At 41.7% G+C, this 20,711-nt stretch overlaps 1 protein-coding gene across 2 annotated transcripts in view; it reads left to right on the forward strand.

Moving 5' to 3' along the window:
* Positions 1–322: 322 nt before the first annotated feature.
* The window catches only part of ATP6V0D2 (ATPase H+ transporting V0 subunit d2), a 34,417-nt gene continuing 14,028 nt past the window's right edge, over positions 323–20,711 (forward strand). The window contains exons 1-5 of one of the 2 annotated variants that reach the window (XM_019550057.1): positions 323–580; positions 8,017–8,188; positions 10,971–11,149; positions 13,887–13,966; positions 18,076–18,153. In XM_019550057.1, the coding sequence (XP_019405602.1) occupies positions 451–580; positions 8,017–8,188; positions 10,971–11,149; positions 13,887–13,966; positions 18,076–18,153 (639 nt within the window). In that variant the 5' untranslated portion in view covers positions 323–450. The remainder of the gene's footprint in view (positions 581–8,016; positions 8,189–10,970; positions 11,150–13,886; positions 13,967–18,075; positions 18,154–20,711) is intronic. The other variant, XM_019550049.1, reaches the window with a different exon arrangement.

Raw genomic sequence — 20,711 nt, forward strand, 5'->3', positions numbered from 1 at the left:
CTTGAATTATTTCCAGACAGCTAATTCAGTCATTACTTAATATATGATTAGAGGGGATTTTGTGATGATAATACATACAAAAAGTATAAAAATATTAGTTAGGTTTCAGAGGGGTTGAGGGGGGGCTTTAAATTGTACATTTTCCAGTCTGGTCCAAAGAACTTTCTGTAAGCAACAATTAAATACTTTGCTCTCTCTTCTACTACTTCTTCCACCACAGTAGATCAAATTTCTGACTCTGACAGGAAGGAGCTGGATTTGTTGTCTGACTGATTAAATGATGTTGTGTAAGCATCAAGCAAAGTGGAACTTAGCTGTGCAGAGAGGAATAAACAGGAAGAAATAAGTCACTCTGACTTAGTGACTACCTTCCAAAGAGCGGCACAAGACCCAGTGCTAACACTTTACCTTCCCCACAAACAGGAGAAAAGTCCAAACTTCTTTTTCTCCATGCCAGGGTACGCAGAGCTTTACTTCAATGTGGACCATGGCTACCTGGAAGGACTGGTCCGAGGCTTTAAAGCTGGGATCTTGCGAAATGCAGACTATGTCAACTTAGCACAATGTGAAACACTGGAAGGTGAGTCTATTAGTTTACTTTATTGATAAAGAAATAGTGTTGGCTAGAACTTTGAAGAAAACTAAAGAAAAGAGGGAGGTTAAAAAGAAAGTTAAAAAGTAGGATAGAAAGATGATGTTTACGAGATTGAGTGGTAACTGATTTTTCTTTTATGAAAATATCCTAGAGAACTGAGTAGGATGAAGGCAAGAGGGCTCTATAGAAAGTACTCTATAAATCTATAGGTTGAGATTTTTAAAACAGTTTAGGTGATGGGACCTCTAAGGCACTTTCAAAATCACAGACAGGGAACTTTATTGAGATAAATACCTTCCCAGATGAATTTTTCAGTCATTCTGTAGAATTCTGCTAAGTTATATAATTCTCTTTTGGCCGGTACAGAATGGTTCACAGAATCCTAAAGAAAATGTATTATTTGGTATTAACGCTATTAACATTTCTCAAAAATAGTTCCGTTCTTAGTACTTTAGTACTTACTAGTTTTCAGAGTGCGAGGAGGCATTCTTTGTAACAAAAAAGGGAAATTTGGCTTTAGGAAGGTAAAATTGCACTAGTTTTTCACTTTGAAAGGCTTCTGTGAAGGTGACTTTGTTGTGGTGGTAAACAGAACACGTGATTGTTCCTAAAACAGTTTTTCTGCAGACCAAACAGGTCACAACCTGAATAATGCAGATTTGTTGAAAGCAGAGAAGCAGCTGCTGACTCCTCTCCAGATATTTCTGAAAATATAAACACAGCAGGAAACTTCTCTTCTGTAAATAGTTTCTCCTCCTCAATGAAGATAAAAATTATAAGAGTTTACAAAAATCTTTCACGTTATTTAAGATAGACAGATTTACAGGCATAGTGAACAGAAATATAAGGTTCACTGTGTCTTAAGTGGCTTTCCTTATGCAATGATGGTGGCATTGTGAGTAGGAAGGAAGGAGAAGAAGCAGCTGAAAGTTATCTAAACAAAACCTCCACCAACTACCATATTACATGATAAGCCTGGCAGCGTGATCAGTGTCTGTAGCTTCTTTTGTACCTATAATTATGGTGTAAAAAATCTGTTGATATTCTTGCTACAGAAAGTAATTTCCATGAGTCAAATGACTCCTATTCAGTGAATTTACAAGCCCTTCTGGGAGAACTACTAGAGCTCCAGAACTTTATGAAACAGCATGGACAAATGACTAAATTATTAAACTCATCTTTCTCACTTCCTTTGTCCCCTGGGGAATGCAGAATAGATCTATAGGTGATGCTTCCCAAGTCTTCTGCAGAGTATAAATAGGTTTCTCAAAGAGGGAAATAATACCCTGATTTAGGTATGTTTTTAAATATACAAAAATAAATATTTAATTATATTTGAGAGAAGCAGAAACACCAAGTCAATTTGTTCAATTTAAAAGTAAGATACTTTCCTGACAAAAACAGTGAAGTTTAACAGCTTTTTAAACTTTCTGACTAAAACATTCTATTACAATTCCTGTAGGAACATGAGTGTGCATGTTACTTTGTAGACAATCACAGGGAGGAAAGGTCATTCTTCATATAAGCTTAACAGTACAAGGTCATTCTAATGTTTTTGAATCTCTCTACTTAGAATTCTCTCTCATATCCATATTAGTGTAGCAGAAATAGCAGTTTGTACCAAGCTACCTTCTAGCATGTAATTCCTCATCCAACATTTATCTGATGAGCAATACTGGGTATCTTTAACCAAATGTTAGAATTCCTTGTATCACCAAAATTAACAATTAAAACCCAAATGTTAAAAGTGTTAAAATACAATACTGTATAATGTAAATGCACTATGTTCGAAAACTAAACTTGTGCGCAGATATGGTGATTAGTACACAATGCATTTAAGAGATAAAGCGAGTTTAACCCATTAAACTGAGGGCAAACTTAGGCCCCTATAGGAAGTAATTAGTGTGTACATTACATGTTATATCTAGTGGGCACATCTATACATGTGGCAGACTGCACAGTTGTTACTAACTTAAGCAGGCACTAAATGACTGCGTAGTAACTGGTTTTACTGTACAGGCCCATTGCCACATGGTTAGTTTTAACTGCTACTGCACAGTAACAACAAGTTACTGCGTGCCCAATGACATTACAACACTGTCACAACGATCCACAGCACAGTAGTTTGTTGCTGCGGCTATGTAGTGTCTTGTGTAGATGCACCCAATCTTCTGGAATTACCACTTCCACCCCGCGGGCATGAAAACCTACATATTGTTTAGAGGAAGAGGAAATTAACAGATTATACAGCGTATTTAGTAGTATAGTTTCTGTCCATAGGTTCAGTCTTAAATCAGGTTTAAGTTAGGAAAAGTATTGCACAATATTAAAAAAGCAAACTAAAAACTAGAATCAAAGAGGCCTTTTAAATTTCAAAGTTGTTTGTATATTTACTTTTCACTTACATTGTGATTCTCACCTAAGTACAACTAAGCTGGGGAGGGTGTTAAAGTGGCTTTAGGCCACCTTTGCACCTTCATTTCATGGTCTGCTCCAGGATAGAAAAGGCCTTTACTGTATAGCAAGGTGACCCTTTTCCAAGAAGCTACCCTATGACCAACAGAACTGCCACACAACTAGTGTTGTGGTCCTGTCCCCAACATACCAGGCCTCGCAATGAGAGTACGCCCTAAATTATTAGCCTTTGCCAAAATCCGGGCTGTAGTCTTGGTAGTAAAACGAGCAACGGATGGTTAGGAAACATAGTAGGATTTGGAGACCTGCTTCCATTTCTTGGTTCACCAAAAACTTTTTCATGACCTTGTGCAAGTCATTGTCCCTGCATCAATTCTCCATCTGTAAAATGATAACAATGATGATTCTCTACTTTACAAGGGAGTCACAAGGAAAAATTATTGAAGACACTATACAGTGAAAGAGATTGTGAACGGAAGGTACAGACAGATGTGCTGATATGATGAATCCTTGGGTAGGTTCCCGATAAACGGCTTTTAAATTGTAGTTCAATGGTAAATTTAAGCCAGTAGAGTGCTGCTTTTTGCTGGTCTTACGTATCTTAGGGTCCCTCTGAATGTGTAGGTAAAGGTGCAATAGGATCTAATGCATGATCAACACAATGCACACATGCATGGCAGGAAGTGTGATTGTGAGTCATGTATTAGATCCCATTGTGCCTTACTAGATTGTGGATCACGTGTTATTGCTGGTGCAGTGGGAGCCCAATCCTGGGCTCCCCCTGCACTGACAAGAAAGAAGCAAGCTGCCACAGGTGGAAGCCCCCACAGCTGAGGGGCTTTCAGCCACTGGGGTGCCCATGCCCCCCCAGGGCTGACTGGGAGATGTGGTTGCCATGATCTCCCAGCCTTACAGATGTGTAAAACGCCCTGTGGGTGGGAGATTGCAGCCACACCCTGTTGACTGATGGGACCCTGCTGGGTCCTGGTACTGGGAGGAACACTGCAGGGAACCCAGCATCTGCAGCTGCAGGGTACTACTGGGATGGTACACTCCTATGGCTGAGAGTCCCATCAGCAGAGCTCCCAGTTGCAAGGGAGACCCTGCTACACATGCAAATTAAAGCTAGATAGCAACCAGCTATAAGGTTAGTACACATTTTTGAGGTCTAACTTTATAGCTGTTTGGAGCTTTTTTATGGCATGATAGTACTTTGCACGTGTTGCTGGTCTTGACATAATTGTGCAATTAACCAGTTAATTGTGTGATACCTGTAATGTGTAGAGGGGTCTTAATATGTACCATAGCCCATGACCATAGCATTACAATACCTTTGATACGAGATCAGCATCAAGAGAAAAGTCCTTAGTAAACTTCATGGACTTTTATACTTCTTCCTTCAAGAGGCTAGAATTCTGCTTGAAGAAGGATTTTTGGAGGAAATGGGAGTTTGGAGGGACTTGGGTTACTTGAATTGTTTTACTTGCAGTGAGACTTTCTTGAAAAGTTAGATTGTTGCCAAGTTTCCTAAAAATGGATCTACCCATTCACCTATAGAGATTATTCCACAGCCAGATCTCCTCAACAAAGAATGTTTTATGAAGTTCTTACTCACCTTCTTCCTGAGCTTTGACATTTGCATTGCCATGGTGGTTCATAGATAAAATTTATTCTTTGATGTAGTTGCAGATTAAGCCAATTATTGCTTTGGAATTAAGATGCAGCCCATTAACTAATAGGGAAGTTGAGTAGGAGCCAGTGGAGAGACTGGATCACAAGACTGATGTGCTCACAGCAGTCTGACCCATGCAAAATGTGGGCAGAGACATTTCACATCAACTGGGAGCCTTGCATTATCATTTCATTTATATTCTGATATGAGTTGCAGTAATCCAGCCTGGAGATAACAAAGGCATAGATTAGCATGACCAGCTGGGGGGAAGAAGTGAAGTTTTCTAAAAAAAAGATGACCAGGTAGAATCAGTTTTCAGAAGTCATCTAAGCATTGCAAGGAGTTGAATTGAATCACGACACTTCACACATTTGCAAGTTGAATTGAATTATGACACCTCACACAACTTGGATGAATTGGGGGATCTGTTTGCCTCTCACTGGAGGCCAAGACAATGCCTTGGCCAGTCCTTTCTGACCAGTGTCACTCTGATTTTGCCTGGGTTTAGCTTAAGCTATCTGCTGGTTGTCCAAGAGCTAATTTCCTGCAAATGCTCTAACACTTAATAGGTGCACCAGGAAATATGAGCGTTGTCAGCATATTGCTGGTAGCTAAGCCATGGCATTGGCATCTCACTGTCTCTCCCAGGTATTGAAAATAAAGACTTGTATAGGTTCCCATGAGATTCCATAGGTGAAGGTCTACAGAGTACAATAATAATTGGCCATCATGATTAAATTCTGTTGGAGAAGTATATTTGGAAGCAGCAACCTACCTTCTGTCAAAGACATTTGAGGGGCGTAGCAATATTAGCACAGAGATCTCACTTGTGTAAACAGCTACAAGAAGGTCATCATATAGTGACTAGCACAGTGTTTGTCCTGTGCACCGGTCTGAACCCCAATTGTGGTATACAGGATGTCAGCTAAAATTATATACTGTTGGAGTTTGGTGGTTACAGTTTTCTCAATTAATTTATTCAAGTATATATGGCCGAAGATAGAAGAGCTGATGAGGAGATCCTTAAGGTCAAACACTGGTTTCTTGAGGATTTGGAAAAAAACTGCCTTTTTTTCCTATTAAAAGAAGGCATTTCTCACTGGCTCTTACCAAACAGAAAGGATAAAGTTGAATTTCACAGTTTATGGAGCTAATCTTTTTTGGAGTACTCTGCTTTGACATGAGCTAAACTTAGTAATGGTAGAAGTCTGAAAAGTTAGAATTTTCTGTCCCAGTTTGCTCCACACCTCTCATGTTGATCTTATCACTAAAGCTGAAAGCTTTTTATAGTGCTTGATGCTTATATCTGGGTAAATTAGCCAGCTAACCCTCTAAAAGCAGGATCCTGGTATCTCAAGATACCAGAAAGGAAACTTTGAGGATTATGTCAAGGCAGATGAATCAGTAGCAAAAATGAAAATAGAGTGCAGATTACTTGATTTCCAATTCTCTACTCATGGTGAATCTGTGCACTCTAACCCCTTCCTTGTGACAAAAAAAGAAAAAAAAAATGATTACGGATAATTTTTCTCTTAATAAAAAAGGTAGGTATATGATACAAAGTATAGCAAGTATAAAATTATTATAATTGTTCTTATACTTTTAGGTTTGATGTAAGCAGAATTCTATATAATACATGTTTGATTGTTTTTTCTTTTTCTCTAGCTACTTTCCATAGATGACTTTTAGCTGAGTATTTTCCCTGTTGAACATTTGGACTCTCTCTCTCCTTCCTGAAAAGGCCTGTACTGTAGAACTCTGAATATTTCCAGTTATCTGACTTCATCTTCTCTGTGCTTGAAAAGATGCAAGCTTTAAAGTTTTTGTCGGCAGCCTTGCCTTTAATTCAGTAAGACTTGTTTAATAAACATCCTTTATTAAACAATTTGTTTATAATTGTAGTATTCAGCCTTGTTCAGAAGGATCTAGAGACAGTTGCACATGTATTAACTGGGACAAACTTTCCCAATGAACGTATGTGATGCAAGCACAGTAGTGTATTTAAGTGGCAGTATCTCTGCATAAAGCACTCTGTAAAGTTATCCACACAGGGAAGTTACTGCATAGTACCCTTGGGTATGAATTTACAATGCACTAGCTTGTGTTCTGGGAATTTTGAATGCAGAGGACTAGAATACCAAGTATTATAATTAACCTAGTACATTCTGAAATTTGCCACTTGGGAATTAATTTGAAAATGCAGTAACTGAAAACACAAAATAAGCCCCATAACCTTATCCAAAACCATTATCTTACAACAACAGTGTTAACATAATATAGGGTTATATATTATAACATATAATATAAAACTGCACTCTCTCTATCTTTCTCATATATATATAATGCAACCTTGTAGTGGCTTTTTAAAATGAGATGCAAAATTTTCAATATTAAGAATCCTTTCTTCTGCCTTGGGGCTGAAATGGTTATACAGCCTTGGGAGAATGGCTAAGGGACTCTGCGTAGAGGAATCTTCTGATGGCACAGAGTTGCTGACCACCCCACTTTCTGCCCCAGCCAGTGCAGACAGCATGGACATGATACTGCTATGTTCACAATGAACCCAGCTTCTGAGGCAGTTCCTTGAGGGATGCTAACAGAAGAAGTAAGTTACAGCAGTCTAAAAGGTCAGATAACTCATATGTCAAGAGAGCATGAGAGTGATCTTGCAAACCCTCTTCAGCTACACTGTACATAGCTTGACCACATCCCAGTATCTGATCTGAGCAATACAATTACATTTATACATTTGAGCTCTGCTGCCTATCTCCTTACATGCCTTGCTATATGATTATATTGCTATATGATGATTAAATAAGCCACATGAAAGTCATAAACCAGATTCAATTTTGGTTTATCCCAGATCCTACCACCATAAAATAATTCATGGAAATCCTGACAAAAGAAAATTAATTAGAGAACAATTATTCCACTGCAGAAAGCTCTCTGAGAACTAGTGCAGCCAAAATAATGCACAAGGAAAACTTAGGAGCGGGGAGGGCAAAGGAGTGCATTTGGGAAATTTGTTCCCACAGTCTTATTAGTAGGACTCTCTGGTGATTAAACCTCCTTCCCTAGTGTAGTCTTTGAGAAAGGAAAAACTACTTGTAAACTTCTCCCCCATCCCTAGCCCCAGGTGTAGAATAAATCTTGTTTGAAAAGGAAGTGCAGTTCGCTCTAAAGAAGGCAATGACTAGCCTTCCTTTGACTTCAGTGGAATAAGATTAAGCCCTCAAATATAGGGTTTTAAAGAAAATGTAAGATTATTCCAATTTATTCTATTTCTATCATAATGACAAATTATACTCATAGTTTCTTTTGAATCTATTTGTAGACTTGAAGTTACACCTACAAACTACAGATTATGGAAACTTCTTAGCCAATGAAACTGGCCCTCTCACAGTTTCCACCATTGATGACAAATTGAAAGAGAAACTACTCACAGAATTTCATTATTTTAGAAATCATGCTTTTGAGCCACTTGCCACATTTTTAAACTTTATCACGTAAGTAAAGTTACCTCCTCATTTAAACTTATATCTCATTTGAACATTAAAAATAAATGTATATCCAACCAAATATTACAAGCCTAAGAAAGGACACTTTCTTGTTCTTGCAATTTACATACAACTGGGTGAAAAGTGATACTTCTGTGATGCTAATATTATAAAAGTGAAGCTGAGTGTTTGGAAACCTAAATAAAAGCTATTCTTATTGCATGGTGAGGGACTACAAAAATGGGATTTCTTCTCAATGTGGAGAGGGAATCAGATTGGGAGATGGTATTTATAAATTCTAAAATTATGATTTTCTTTAATGCTTTAAGGCTTTTTTGGCACAATAAACAATTTCATGATGTTCAGGATAGTTCAGGATAGCAATTCTAAATAAGAACACACATAACAAGCTCTGTAACTCATTTAAAGGTGACAGTCTAAATTTGAATTGAGGTGCCATATTTTTCACATACAATTTGCACATAAAAGCAAGACAATTTTCTCTGACCGGAATTTTAGCTTTGGTTAAAAACCCTGTGTTCTTTGTTATATTAAATGAATGGAATGATCAGGTCTTGATACAACTCGCAAATCTGTGATCTTAACAAGATGTTAATGAGAAAACAGAGACCTATTTTGTGTTGGGATGTTTACCTGTTTACTCCAGATAGGAACAACAACAACCTTGCAAGGTTTTACTTCCTGGCTTATTTGAAAGCAGTAATGTTTTACTTGACACACAAGTAATTTTTTTTCTCGTGACAGCTGAGTCAGTTCTGTGTCTGTACTAACAAATTGTGTCATGATGACTAGAAGACTGCACTAGAATAGATGTATAACATTGTTGTGCAAAATTCAGCTACTGGTTCACAGAATTTTGCATATACAGAATTTTGCCACATGTGTGCTCCCACGCATGAACAGACTCTTCCCAATAAACACAGATGTTTTGCAGTATTGCAGCATAACATGATTTTATGGTACATGACACGCCTTTTACATCATTGAATAAAAGCTGCAGGACCTGTTAGCACCCTCTCAAATTTTGCGTAAGAAAGTCCATTCATCCATGTGCTTCTCTAGTAGAATTCTGGAGGAGTGAAGCAAAATGAAGATTAGTATCTATATTATAAATATCAGAAGTAAACACTATCAAATCTATCCCATTCACATTTGGCAGTCTCTCAGGGTATGACTACACCATATCCCTAGAACCATCAAGGATGGTCACAGTCATACCCTGCATACCTTTTCCTGCTTACACATTAAACCTGGTAATGTGGCAGTGAAGCTGTTCTAGGGGTGTGCTATAGGACTTCTCTCAAATATGCCAGACTCTAAAAACTTGAGAACAACCACCTGGGGCATCTCTGGAGGAGCTTTCCTGCTACACTTAGGGGACAGGTGGACAAGGCCTGAAGACCTCCTGTTTGATCACATACACTAGTTCTGTGTACTTAGAGCTAATCCAATTCCACCCTGCTTGAGTTTCCAAAACACTATTCAATAATCTCCTTTTCACAGATTTCATAGACATTATGGGGCTGGAAGGGACCTCAGAAGATCATTGAGTCCAGCCCCCCACCCACAGGGCAGGAAGTCAGCTGGGGTCATAGGATCCTAGCAAGATAAGCATCTAATTTGTTCTTGAAGGTGTTCAATGTAGGTGCTTGAACCACCTCCGATGGCAGGCTGTTCCAGACCTTGGGGGCTCGGACAATAAAGAAATTCTTCCTTATGTCCAGCCTGAAATAGTCTTGCGGGAGTTTATGACCGTTCGACCTCATCATCCCTCGGGGCGCTCTGGTGAACAAATGTTCCCCCAGATCCTGGTGGTCACCCCTGAGCCTGCGCTTTTCCAGGCTGAAGAGCCCCGTGGCTTTCAGCCTGTCGTCGTAAGGTCTGTTTTCCTGACCCCTGGTCATGCGTGTGGCTCTTCTCTGGACTGTTTCAAGCTTCTCCACATCCTTTTTGAATTGTGGGGCCTAAAACTGGATGCAGTACTCCAGCTGCGGCCTCACCAAGGCCGAGTACAGCAGGAGAATGACGTCCTGGGATTTGCTTGAGAAGCATCTATGGATGCAAGCCAGTGTTTTGTAACACACCTTTATCTTAGCCTTAAGTCACAAAAAGTGGTAGGAAGGGGGACTCACTGACTTTTGAGATAATGTTTTTTCAGGGGTTCACGCAGTATGGACTAAGATTGCCTTAGACACCTAATAAGTTGAACAGGATTCAGCCTGTAGTGTTTAGCAGTCCTGATAGTGCAGTGCAATCATTTTGGAATTGTGTTACCAAGAAATTAATCTTCACCATAAGGATGGTTCCAGAGCTTGAAAAAAAGGTATATTAGTTGTTGAGTTATCAAAAGGTATTCTATGGGAGGGAAAAGTATTCCAGAAAAGCTTTCGTTTTGAGAAGATGCTGCTGCTAACTCAACACAATGTGCTTTTGGTGCTATCTATGGTCAGACCTTAAAATAAAATCAGACTCCAAAGCTACGCACTTTACTATTTTACTCATGGTCAGGCTCCCACTTCTCTTTAGAAGTTCAAAAACACTTGTAAGTCAAAGCAACTTCAGGGTTCAAAATTAATATTATCTAGGCTGCTATCTAGCAGTCCTTATTTACTGGAAGGGTCTGAGCAGCTAGCAACGTTGCAAGTATATGGTGATTAATGACCATAAAGATCTCTTTTTAAATTAACAAATAGTCTTCTCTACACTTTTTTCAAAGCAACTTCCTTACAAGAAAAACAATCCTTTTTCCCCTTTTGTTTTTCAAATTCAGGTACAGCTATATGATTGACAACGTGATTCTCTTGATAACTGGTACACTGCATCAACGTCCAATAGCTGAACTTGTTCCGAAGTGCCATCCATTGGGCAGTTTTGAGCAAATGGAAGCAGTCAGCATTGCACAAACACCTTCAGAGCTTTTCAATGCTATTCTGGTTGACACACCATTGGGTATGAATGATGATTTCTCATTTGTTTACAGATGTTCCTACTCTTGTGCTGTTGATAAGCACACTTCATAACACATCATTTGTTTCACAAGATATTATAGGATTTTAAAATTTAACTTATAAACAGTTAATAAATATGTTGCTTAGATACTTTTATACTCAAACAAGCACCTTTTATATACTTGAGGTAGTCAGCACAAACAAAATGTTGTAGGGAAATGGATATTTTTATAACTACTTTTCAGAAATATCAAATGACCGATAATGATTGAGTCCTTTTCTCAAACTTTATTATAGACTTGCTAACAGGTGTTTATCTAAGTGAAATATGTATAAGAAAAACCTGCCCAAATTTCTGTAGGTGCAAAGGCTCCCTAGTAAAGCCACCAGTTATTAGTAGTGTTATAATAGCAACTGGGGTTAGGCATCCAGTGGGCATGTTACAAACAGAAAGAGACAATCTCCGCCATGAAGGATGTGTAATCTAAAGACAAAGCAAATGAAGAGTTGGGGGTGTCAATACAATTTACAAGCAAAGTAAGATGAAGAATTAATGGCTACACAAAAGTAAGAATGTGGTGTGTAACCCCTGCACTACTATTTTGAGTCCAGCTCTGTGGGTGTTCCCTGTTTAAAAAAAAAGTAGAGCAAGAATGGACTAGGGAAAGATGAAAGCTATAGTATCCTTTGTTATCCTCTAGCTCTTCCACTATACAGTCAACACACACATAGAGGATGTGCCAGGAAGGGAAGAACTTAGGTATGAGTAAGAGTATCCCAGCACTTAGGTATGAGTAAGAGTATTGCTACACGTTACAAGTAGCACATACATATGCTAAAGACACTCAAAAGCATAAGTGCTCGCATGTTAGAGAGAGAAAACTTGTGCTAGATGCTCTCTGAGCATCTCAAAACTATGCCACTTTGGGTAAGAAGTATCTCTGGGTTGTGCTTATGTTGTACCAATGTCATTTGGATCCCAGCAGTCAGTCAGCTTCCACAGAAATAAAATGAGCAATTTCCCACTCCATGAACTATCTGGACACCCTCCCAAACTCTACTGCCCAGAAGGTGGTATTGCCTGGGAGGCAGGCAGGGTCTTGCCAGTGCAGGGGCTGCCACAGTGCACCCCTTGTCAATACAACAGCCCTGAGGCCCAGCAGGCACATCGTGGTGGCATCCTTGTGGCCTCATGCTCCTGCTGCATTAAACCTCTTCCCAGAGGCTGTGGTTCCATGCTGGTAGGGTAAGACATCAAAAGAGGAGCTTGCACAGTGAGAGCATGGACCATGTTTTCTCCTCTTCTGGCAGCAACATGCTCTGGCTTCCCCTACCAGCACAGAGCTGCAGCTACTGGGAGAGGGTTTAGTGCTGCTGGAGTATGCTTCTCCCTCCCTTCATGCTTCTGCTGTGATAAATCCCCTCCTGACAGCCATGACTCTGTGTTCCTAAGAGAAGCCAGAACATAGAGTTGCCAGAACGGAGAGAGGGAAGTTCCATGCTTTTGCCATACAAACCCTCCTCCGGGCAACTATAGCTTCATGCTCCTCTGAACACCACCAATAAGTTGTTTACTCTGTGTCGTTCTGTGTCTCCCATGGCTACATCTGAGACATTATCTGAGCCATGGCATAATGAGAGGGGAAGCTAAGGAGTTTGGTGGAGCTGTGAGCAGTAGGGCTTTGTATCAGTAAAGAGCATGCCTAAACAGGGGTCATCAGTTCTGTGAAGGTTTGCTGGTCCAGAATAGGCTCCCTCACTCACACACGGAGAAATCAAATCTGCAGACTCGGCTAAGCGTTCTGGGACTGCGTTAGCTATTCTAGGAGCTGGAGTTGCCCCTGGACTGTATCTACTTCTGTTTGATCCTACATGGTTTGTCTACACTGCAGGTACTGCTTGGAGCTTCAGACACTAGGCTGGATGCAGCCTAGCTGCAAATGTAGTTGAGGCTTGGCTGCATGACCCTGCCATTCCTCACTGTTCCTCCAAAAGACATCTCAGAGTCACTGCCAATTCTGTTCTGGCTCTGAAGCTGTATATTAGATCACTGCCTGGCAAGTACCAGAAGCCTGTAGTGAAGTGAATCCTCCATTCTCCAAGAGCTTGGGAGGATAGGAGCACAGAGCTGCAGGAAGCTCCCCTGCTCTAACCCCCAACAACCTTCCCATAACAGGAATTGACATCCTAGCACCTAGCCATGACTCTGCTTGTTGGCCCTCTAGCAGTTAGTCAGAGCTGTGCAGGTCAGATATGGTTGCCTTAAAGTGCAGCTGTTTAGTGCACATTCTAACTTTAATACCACATAACTGTCCTCAGATTTAGCATGTACTCATCGTCAGGGTGTAATGTAACACCCGCATTTCTGCAGATTCTTCTTCCCATTGCTCATTACAAATCTCCCTTAAGCCCAACCCATTTATTTGGGAGTAAATAAAACACTTAAAATTGTAATTTTGTCATTTCCCATCTGAAGCTTTCTGGAGATTTGCACATTTGCCACTGAACTGCTTGATTAATTTCCCTCCCACTAGAGACCTAGTGTAAAGAGAGAGAGAGAGAAAAAACAAGAACCAGAAGGATTTCAAGATGTCTATCTTTGCATCTTGCCCATTAGTCTTTTTTGTGCAATAAAACCTCCAGGCCGTTGCTTACAAAATCAATAAATGACTACTAGCCAGAGATACCTGCATATATACGGATGAATTTACTCTGTAATTAAAAAATTTTACTTTCAGCTGATTTCTTTCAAGACTGCTTGTCTGAGAATGACCTGGATGAAATGAACATTGAAATAATGCGTAACAAACTGTACAAGGCAAGTAATTTACTACTTACACGTTTGTATCAGTAGATCTTGAGGCACACTGCAGAGGAGATTATCTCCATTTTACTGGGGTTGTCCCCATTCTACTGATGGGGAAACTGAGGCACAGGGAAAGGAAATGAGACATACTCCTGGGACAGAACTTAATCTAGGTTTCCTGCACTCTACATTTAAAATTCCAAGTTCTACGTCCATGCTTTAATTTGAAATCTCATTAATGAAAATGCTTTTTCTGTAAGGCCTCTGCCCACATCCATTTGCTTATTAAATAACTAAATCATCCATCAAAATCACAGAATTGCTAAGCTTTAGAAAGCCAAAGTAGAGTTTTTAGATTGTTCTGTTTGTTTGAAAGTGCTTTATATTTGCATTTACAAGTGCAAATAAGTACAAAAAAATTACAAGTGCAATTTGTTGCATTTATGTTTGTTAAATCTCTGTCTTAATCCACTCTTTTAATTCTTCCAAGTCACATAGGAGAGAAAAAAAATTAAAGCTAAAGATCATAAAATAGGAAATTAGGGAAGAAATAACATATTTGTCTTTCATTTGATGAAAATGTGAACAACAGCAATATACAGAATACTTATATAGCAAATGCAGTATTATTTGCACTTATAAATGCAAATACATAACATTTAAGCTTGTTAATACTCTTTCTTAACCCTCTCTTAATTTCTCCATGTGGTTATGGGGACCATTATAACCTGTAATAAGAATTCTTTTCTTCATTGTTCTTGGGGGAGGTGTCAATCTGATCATTATTTTAGTCCTGACTTTAGGCAGAACTGTTTTGGATCCAACAAGAAATCCCATGCACAGCTTTAAAAGGGCTGTCACATTTATGATTACTGTATAGCTAATAATGACTTATTTTGATAAGATCATGTGATGCAGTAGAAAATGTCTTTCTATAACATAAAAAGATAATACTAATTGTATGTGACATGCTCTGACACTGGATATGGCTAGGTACACCTTTGAGACACACTCAGCATGCTGTCACACCTTCAGGTGTGCCCCTTAGCCCCAAACTCTTCCCTACTGTCTGCTAGGGCTGTGTGAAGCTTTGGTAGCCAATTTGATTTGGAGGAGATTTGGCCCAATTCAGCAGCCAAATCTCTGAATCTGAATCAAATCGGGAGACCCATTAAAAGGTCTAAATTGATTCAGAAGCCTCTGAATCAATTTGGAGAGATTCAGAGATTTGACCATAGACTATACAGGCAGCAGTCCTAGATGACACTGGACACAGCTGCCTCCAACTGGTAAGTCTGTTGTGGTGGGTGGAGTGAGGAGGGTAGATCCCACAGCGAGGGACGGATTGGGGCTAGGGCTGGAACAAGCTGCCCAGCCGGGGCAGGGGCTTCGGGGAGGGGGGCACTTGCCACTGCATGCTGCCGCACACCACCGTTCCAGGAACTGCTCTTCCAGTGGCTCCTCCAGTGGCTCCTCCAGTGGCTCTCACCGCTGGTCCGAGAGGGCATGGGACGTGTGCCCCCAGATCTGCACAGGGTGGACTGGGCTGGGCTGTGCTCTGGGAGGCTAGCCCTGCCATAGCCCCTGCTCCACTGTGCTCTGTGGGACAGGTGGAGCCAGGGTTGTGCTCCAGGTGGCTAGCCCCAGCCGCAGCCTGGAGCGCAGCCCTGGCTCCACCTGTCCCACAGAGCACAGTGGAGCAGGGGTTATGGAGGGGCTGCAGCCAGCCTAAAATTCCCCACAGCTCCTGCTGCCAGTCCCGCCCCAATCTGGGTGCACGTGCCTACCCCCATGCCCTGCCGCTGCTCGCCCAGCTGGGGCAGAGTGGGATGAAGCTGGAGCTTGTCTGGGAGGCGTGGGGAAGCTGGAACTGCTTCTACCGCTGCGTGCCACTTGTCTGAGGCAGCACAGCTGCACTGTCCCATGCCTCTCCAGCCCAGCTGGGTGAGCAACAGGAGGCCATAGCCCCTGCTCCCAGCACCTTCCGCCGCCCAACTGGAGCACAGCATGGCCCAGCCTGCCCCACACAGATCCTGGGGCACATGCCTGCTCCCATGCCCTCCCTGACTGGTGATGAAAGCACCTGGAGTAGCCACCAAAACAGCAGCTCCTGGACCAGTAGTGCACGACAGTGGGAGCCCCGCTACCCAAGTCCCGTGCCTCCCAGTCCCAGCTGGGCAGCTTGCCCAGCCCCAACCCCAATCCCTCCCTCACTGTGGTGGTGTTGATCTGCCCCCCAGCATACCCCTTCCCTCCCCCCCCCACAACAGACTTACCAACCAGCTGGAAGCAGCTGTGTCCCGCATCGTGGAGGACTGCTGCCTGTATAGTCTATGGCCAAATCTCCAAATTGATGCCGAATCTCCAATTCTGAATTGGCCAGATTGAATAGGGACAGTAATTTGAATCACTGAACCGAATCACTGTCCTTCTGAATCAGCTGAATCTGAAGCAAATACTTGCTGCTTTGCACAGGCCTACTGTCTGCTGCTTGACCACTAAGAATAGACTGATGTACTCCAAGAGCCACTTCCCTGATCTGTGGCACCTCAAATTTACCCACCTTACCTGTGTCTTACTAGATCTTAGCAGCAGGGGGTTTTCAAGCTAGAATAAGACCCTTGGCTAGTAATGGCCCTCAAAAATGCTAGATCCCCCACTTCCAGAGAAGATGCCTTGCCTATATGGTCAAATGCTCTAAGGTCATAGTTATCACCGCCAATAAGTGTGTTATAAATGATCATCAAAAGTTTATAAAAATAATAGCAAACAATAAATCAGTAACCATAAGATGAAATACAGAGAAGAGACATGAGAATAAACAAACAAAAGAAAATATCAGAACAATAATCTGATTTGCACTACATCTTAAACCCAAGAATTAAATTTTTATCCAGCTTAATAAATTAGAAAGCAGCTTCTGCTTCTGACCTTTCTGTCAGGGTCTTCTGCTGGAATAGTCAGCCTCTTGGCTGACAGAGTCTAGTGTTTCCCTATGCTTAAGCAAACTAAAGACTAACACTTGCTCTCATGGCAAGGCTTAAGTATGGTTTCTTGCCTGTCCGTTTACATACATCATTCACTGACTTCTTGGAAAGCATATATTATGCATATAACCTCCCTGCCCTATATTCCAGCCCCCAGCTTGCCCCACCTCAGTATGTGTGTTTACCAAACTAAAAGCTTCTTCTCATCGAATTATGACCAAAAGAATATTTTCTTCTTTCCAGGTGTCTGAAAGATACTCTCTTATTTAATTTCTCCACCATGAGAACTATCCTTAGGTGATATTCATCACCTCTAAGGTCTCTCCTGTTTAAATGCAAACTTGTCATTGCCTAGAGGGTCTGGTTCACTAAGAACACATCAGAAGTTAATTTTCAGTAGGCCTGTCTAAAAGTACAATTAATGTGCTTGAATTGTCTGCACAGAAAATTCAGGCTCATTAATGAGCTTCTGGGCATATGTCTACGCATGCACCCTGCTGGCAGCAAACTGCACCTGACAGAAGCAGCCCAGTGCATAGCTTCTCCTGCCCTGCTCTGCCCCACTGCAGCAGCCACGGGGGCTCCAGGCTTCCTGGGTGCAGGGTACATGGAGGCTGGTTTCAATCCCCATCAGGTAGTGAGAACTATGCTGGCTGCAGGGACAGCTGTCTCCCCGACCACATGGGGATTGGGGCCCATCATGCAGATGTAATAACAATAAGGCTCAGTACAGCTCAACACTACTTACATGTAACCTACACATGCTATGTCAGTAAAAGAAATTCAAGAATACATGCATGACATCCCATAAACCCCTCAAAATATAGTGGGGTCTGTAATACTACCCTAAAAAAAAAATCTCAGACATTTAGAGGTTTGACTAACTAGTTCAGTTGCAGAGAGGAATCCAAGAAATAATCTCCTGACAATTAGAGAGTCATTTGCATTTTAATTTTTCAAACCCCAAACCACAATTACACACATGCCTAATATTAAGATTGTGAGTAGTACAAGAAACTTCACTGGCTGCATTTACATATTTAAACTAAATCTATGATCATATGCTTTGTTCTACTGACACTTTAATGTACAGCTATTTAAAGTGTTCCATTTTTTCTTTTCTCCTTTGTTTAGTCTTATCTGGAAGCTTTTTTTAAGTTCTGTGAAAAGCAAGGAGGTACAACAGCAGAAATAATGTGTCCTATTCTTCAGGTAAGAGGTTGCAGTCTTTGTGCAAAATATTGTGTTTTTCTAGCTCAATTACTTAAATTGTTTCTTTTGTTTTTAATTTTCCAATTTGTGAAACTGTTTTACCTGACAGTCAGTTTTGCTCTGAGTGATAAATGCTCTACTAAGATCTGATGAAGTGATTCATTTTAGGGCCAGATTCAACCATTAGTTGAAGCAACCAATATAGTTTCAAGACTATGTTTCTGTAACTGCCAGAATACCAGAGAATTAATATGGTGTACAGTTGATTATTTATTGCTAATAGTGAGGAAAACATTTAAAAAAAACCCCTAAGGGTGTACTGATAAAGATTTTCTTGGATCCTGATAGTTGATTATTAACCAACCACCCCTAACCCCAGCCTCTGCCCCACTCCCTCCCTCACCCTGGGGGCTTGAACTGCCCCCACACACACCCCTTGCCCTCCCCTATACCCCTTGCCCTCCATAGACTTACCTGCAGGGAGCTGCTCTCCATGCTGCCCAGCTATAATCTTGCCCATGTGCATGCATGCAGCCACACACATGCATGCAGTGTCCTCTGCGTCTCACTCCCAGCTGCCTCAAGCAGGACCCCTTGGAGGCTAGAATGCTTCCCACTTACAAGGGGAAACCTGCCATTTTCTGAGGGAACCCAGACATCCAGGGCCCCAGCCCTACAGTGGAGAGGGAACCCAGGCATCCAGGGTACTGGCCAGAAGGCATAAATATCAGTAAACATTATCAGCTACAATGGCCAAAAAAAGCCAATAGTCAATAATGAATTTCCCCTTTTATCAGTGCCAATCCAATATGCAACCAATATATCAGCACACCACTAAAAAAAACCCATTTTGCACCCTGAATCTATGTTCTGAATACCAAAATTCTCAAGTTAATTGATTTTCAAGGGTACTCATTGACAGCTATACAGTATATTAAAGGTATTATTAAAAAATAAAAAAAGACAAAAACCAAAACCAAAAACTTAATGATAGCCTAACCATGCTCCTATTACAATTAATGGTTGAAGTTAGAGTTGAGTATAATTTTGAATTTCTGTTTCACAGGAAATTGCACCAGGTGTGGCAAGGTGGTACTCCCTGATTAGCCACAGTGCTAGATTCCCTACCTGCCTTTGGGCACACCTCCCACCTGTCTTGTCTGCCATGCCTTGTTCTTAATTAATTAGGATATTAATTAAGGCGGGAGGCTGCCCATTCTTGTCCCGAGGCCAGGGGGCCCTCTCTGCAGCTCCGTTCCCCCACTACACCACAGCCCAAGCCTTGCAGATGGCATCCAGATGTTACAGTGCTCCTGGCCTATAGCCGGACCAAGCTTAGGCTTTGTTGTCAGGCCTCAGTCACACGTGCATTCATACCATCTTCCTCTCACTAGGGCCTCACACACTCCACTCCCTCTCACAGGGTCTCTTTCATGCATCAACAACTCATGCTGCCTTGCTCCCTCTTGGAGCGGGCCCTTAAACCATAGGCTTTACCTAGTTCATACCTTGGGTGGCAGACGTACTGTCTTTTGGGTCTCTCCCATGGCCCTCACCGGGGTACTGGCTAGCCAATTACCCAACCAGGCCTAAGCTTGCCCTGACCCCTTCCTGGGGCAACTCCATACACTCTGACACACTGGGCTCCCAACCCTCTGGTTCTTCTCCCATATTGGGGTCCCTCCTCTCTATCCCCTTTCTAGGGCCACCCCTCACCGGGGCATTCTTAACTCATACCACAACTGGTGTTCTGGGTCTCAGGTGGCTGCAGCCATGCCTGGCCCCAACTACCTCTGATGACAAATGACCCACTCTAAGGTGAGAGCTAGGGTTAAGGTGCCTTTACCTGCCTTTCAACAGGGTGATAACTGGCCTGGCATTTCCTGGGGGCTCTCATGCCACTGAGAGCCTCACCAGGCCACACACTCCCAGCAGGGTACAGTTTTAGGTCATGCCCAGGACTAGAAGCCTCCAAACCATCCCCTATAGCTCCTGCCCTTACCTCCAGGTTGTTGCATGTAGCCTTTTAGCCAGGTGATGTTACTGCCTGGCCTGCCAGGATCAAACTGCCCCTTCCCCAGCCCCACACCCTCCCTCACTGCAAGGGCCTTGATCTGCCCCGCCACACACCTGTTCACTCCCTCCACAACAGACTTCCCAGCTGGATGCTGGTCTCCAAGCTGCCTGACTACATATTGGCAACTGGATCGGTATTGGCTGATATGGCTTGTTAAAAATTGGCCATCAGTATCAGCCCAAAAAATCTTTTTTGGTGCACCCCTAATTAAAACTTTTACAATTGGATGCAGCAATGTAACATACACTTGTCTAAAAATGAAATTTTTCATGTATTTTAAATGTCCTGACATTTTTCATTCAAAATTATTTCAACCTTCAGCTGCATTTTCCCATTATAATTTCCATCAAAGAGCACGGAAGCCAGATTTCTCAATTTTCCATTATGCTTCTTATAGTTTCATAGTTTGTAGGGTCGGAAGGGACCTGAGCGGATAGTCTAGTCCGACCCCCTGCCATGGCAGGAAAGAATACTGGGGTCA

Source organism: Crocodylus porosus, unplaced genomic scaffold, assembly GCF_001723895.1.
Source record: "Crocodylus porosus isolate Cpor-Errol unplaced genomic scaffold, CroPor_comp1, whole genome shotgun sequence".
Lineage (NCBI taxonomy): Eukaryota > Metazoa > Chordata > Crocodylia > Crocodylidae > Crocodylus > Crocodylus porosus.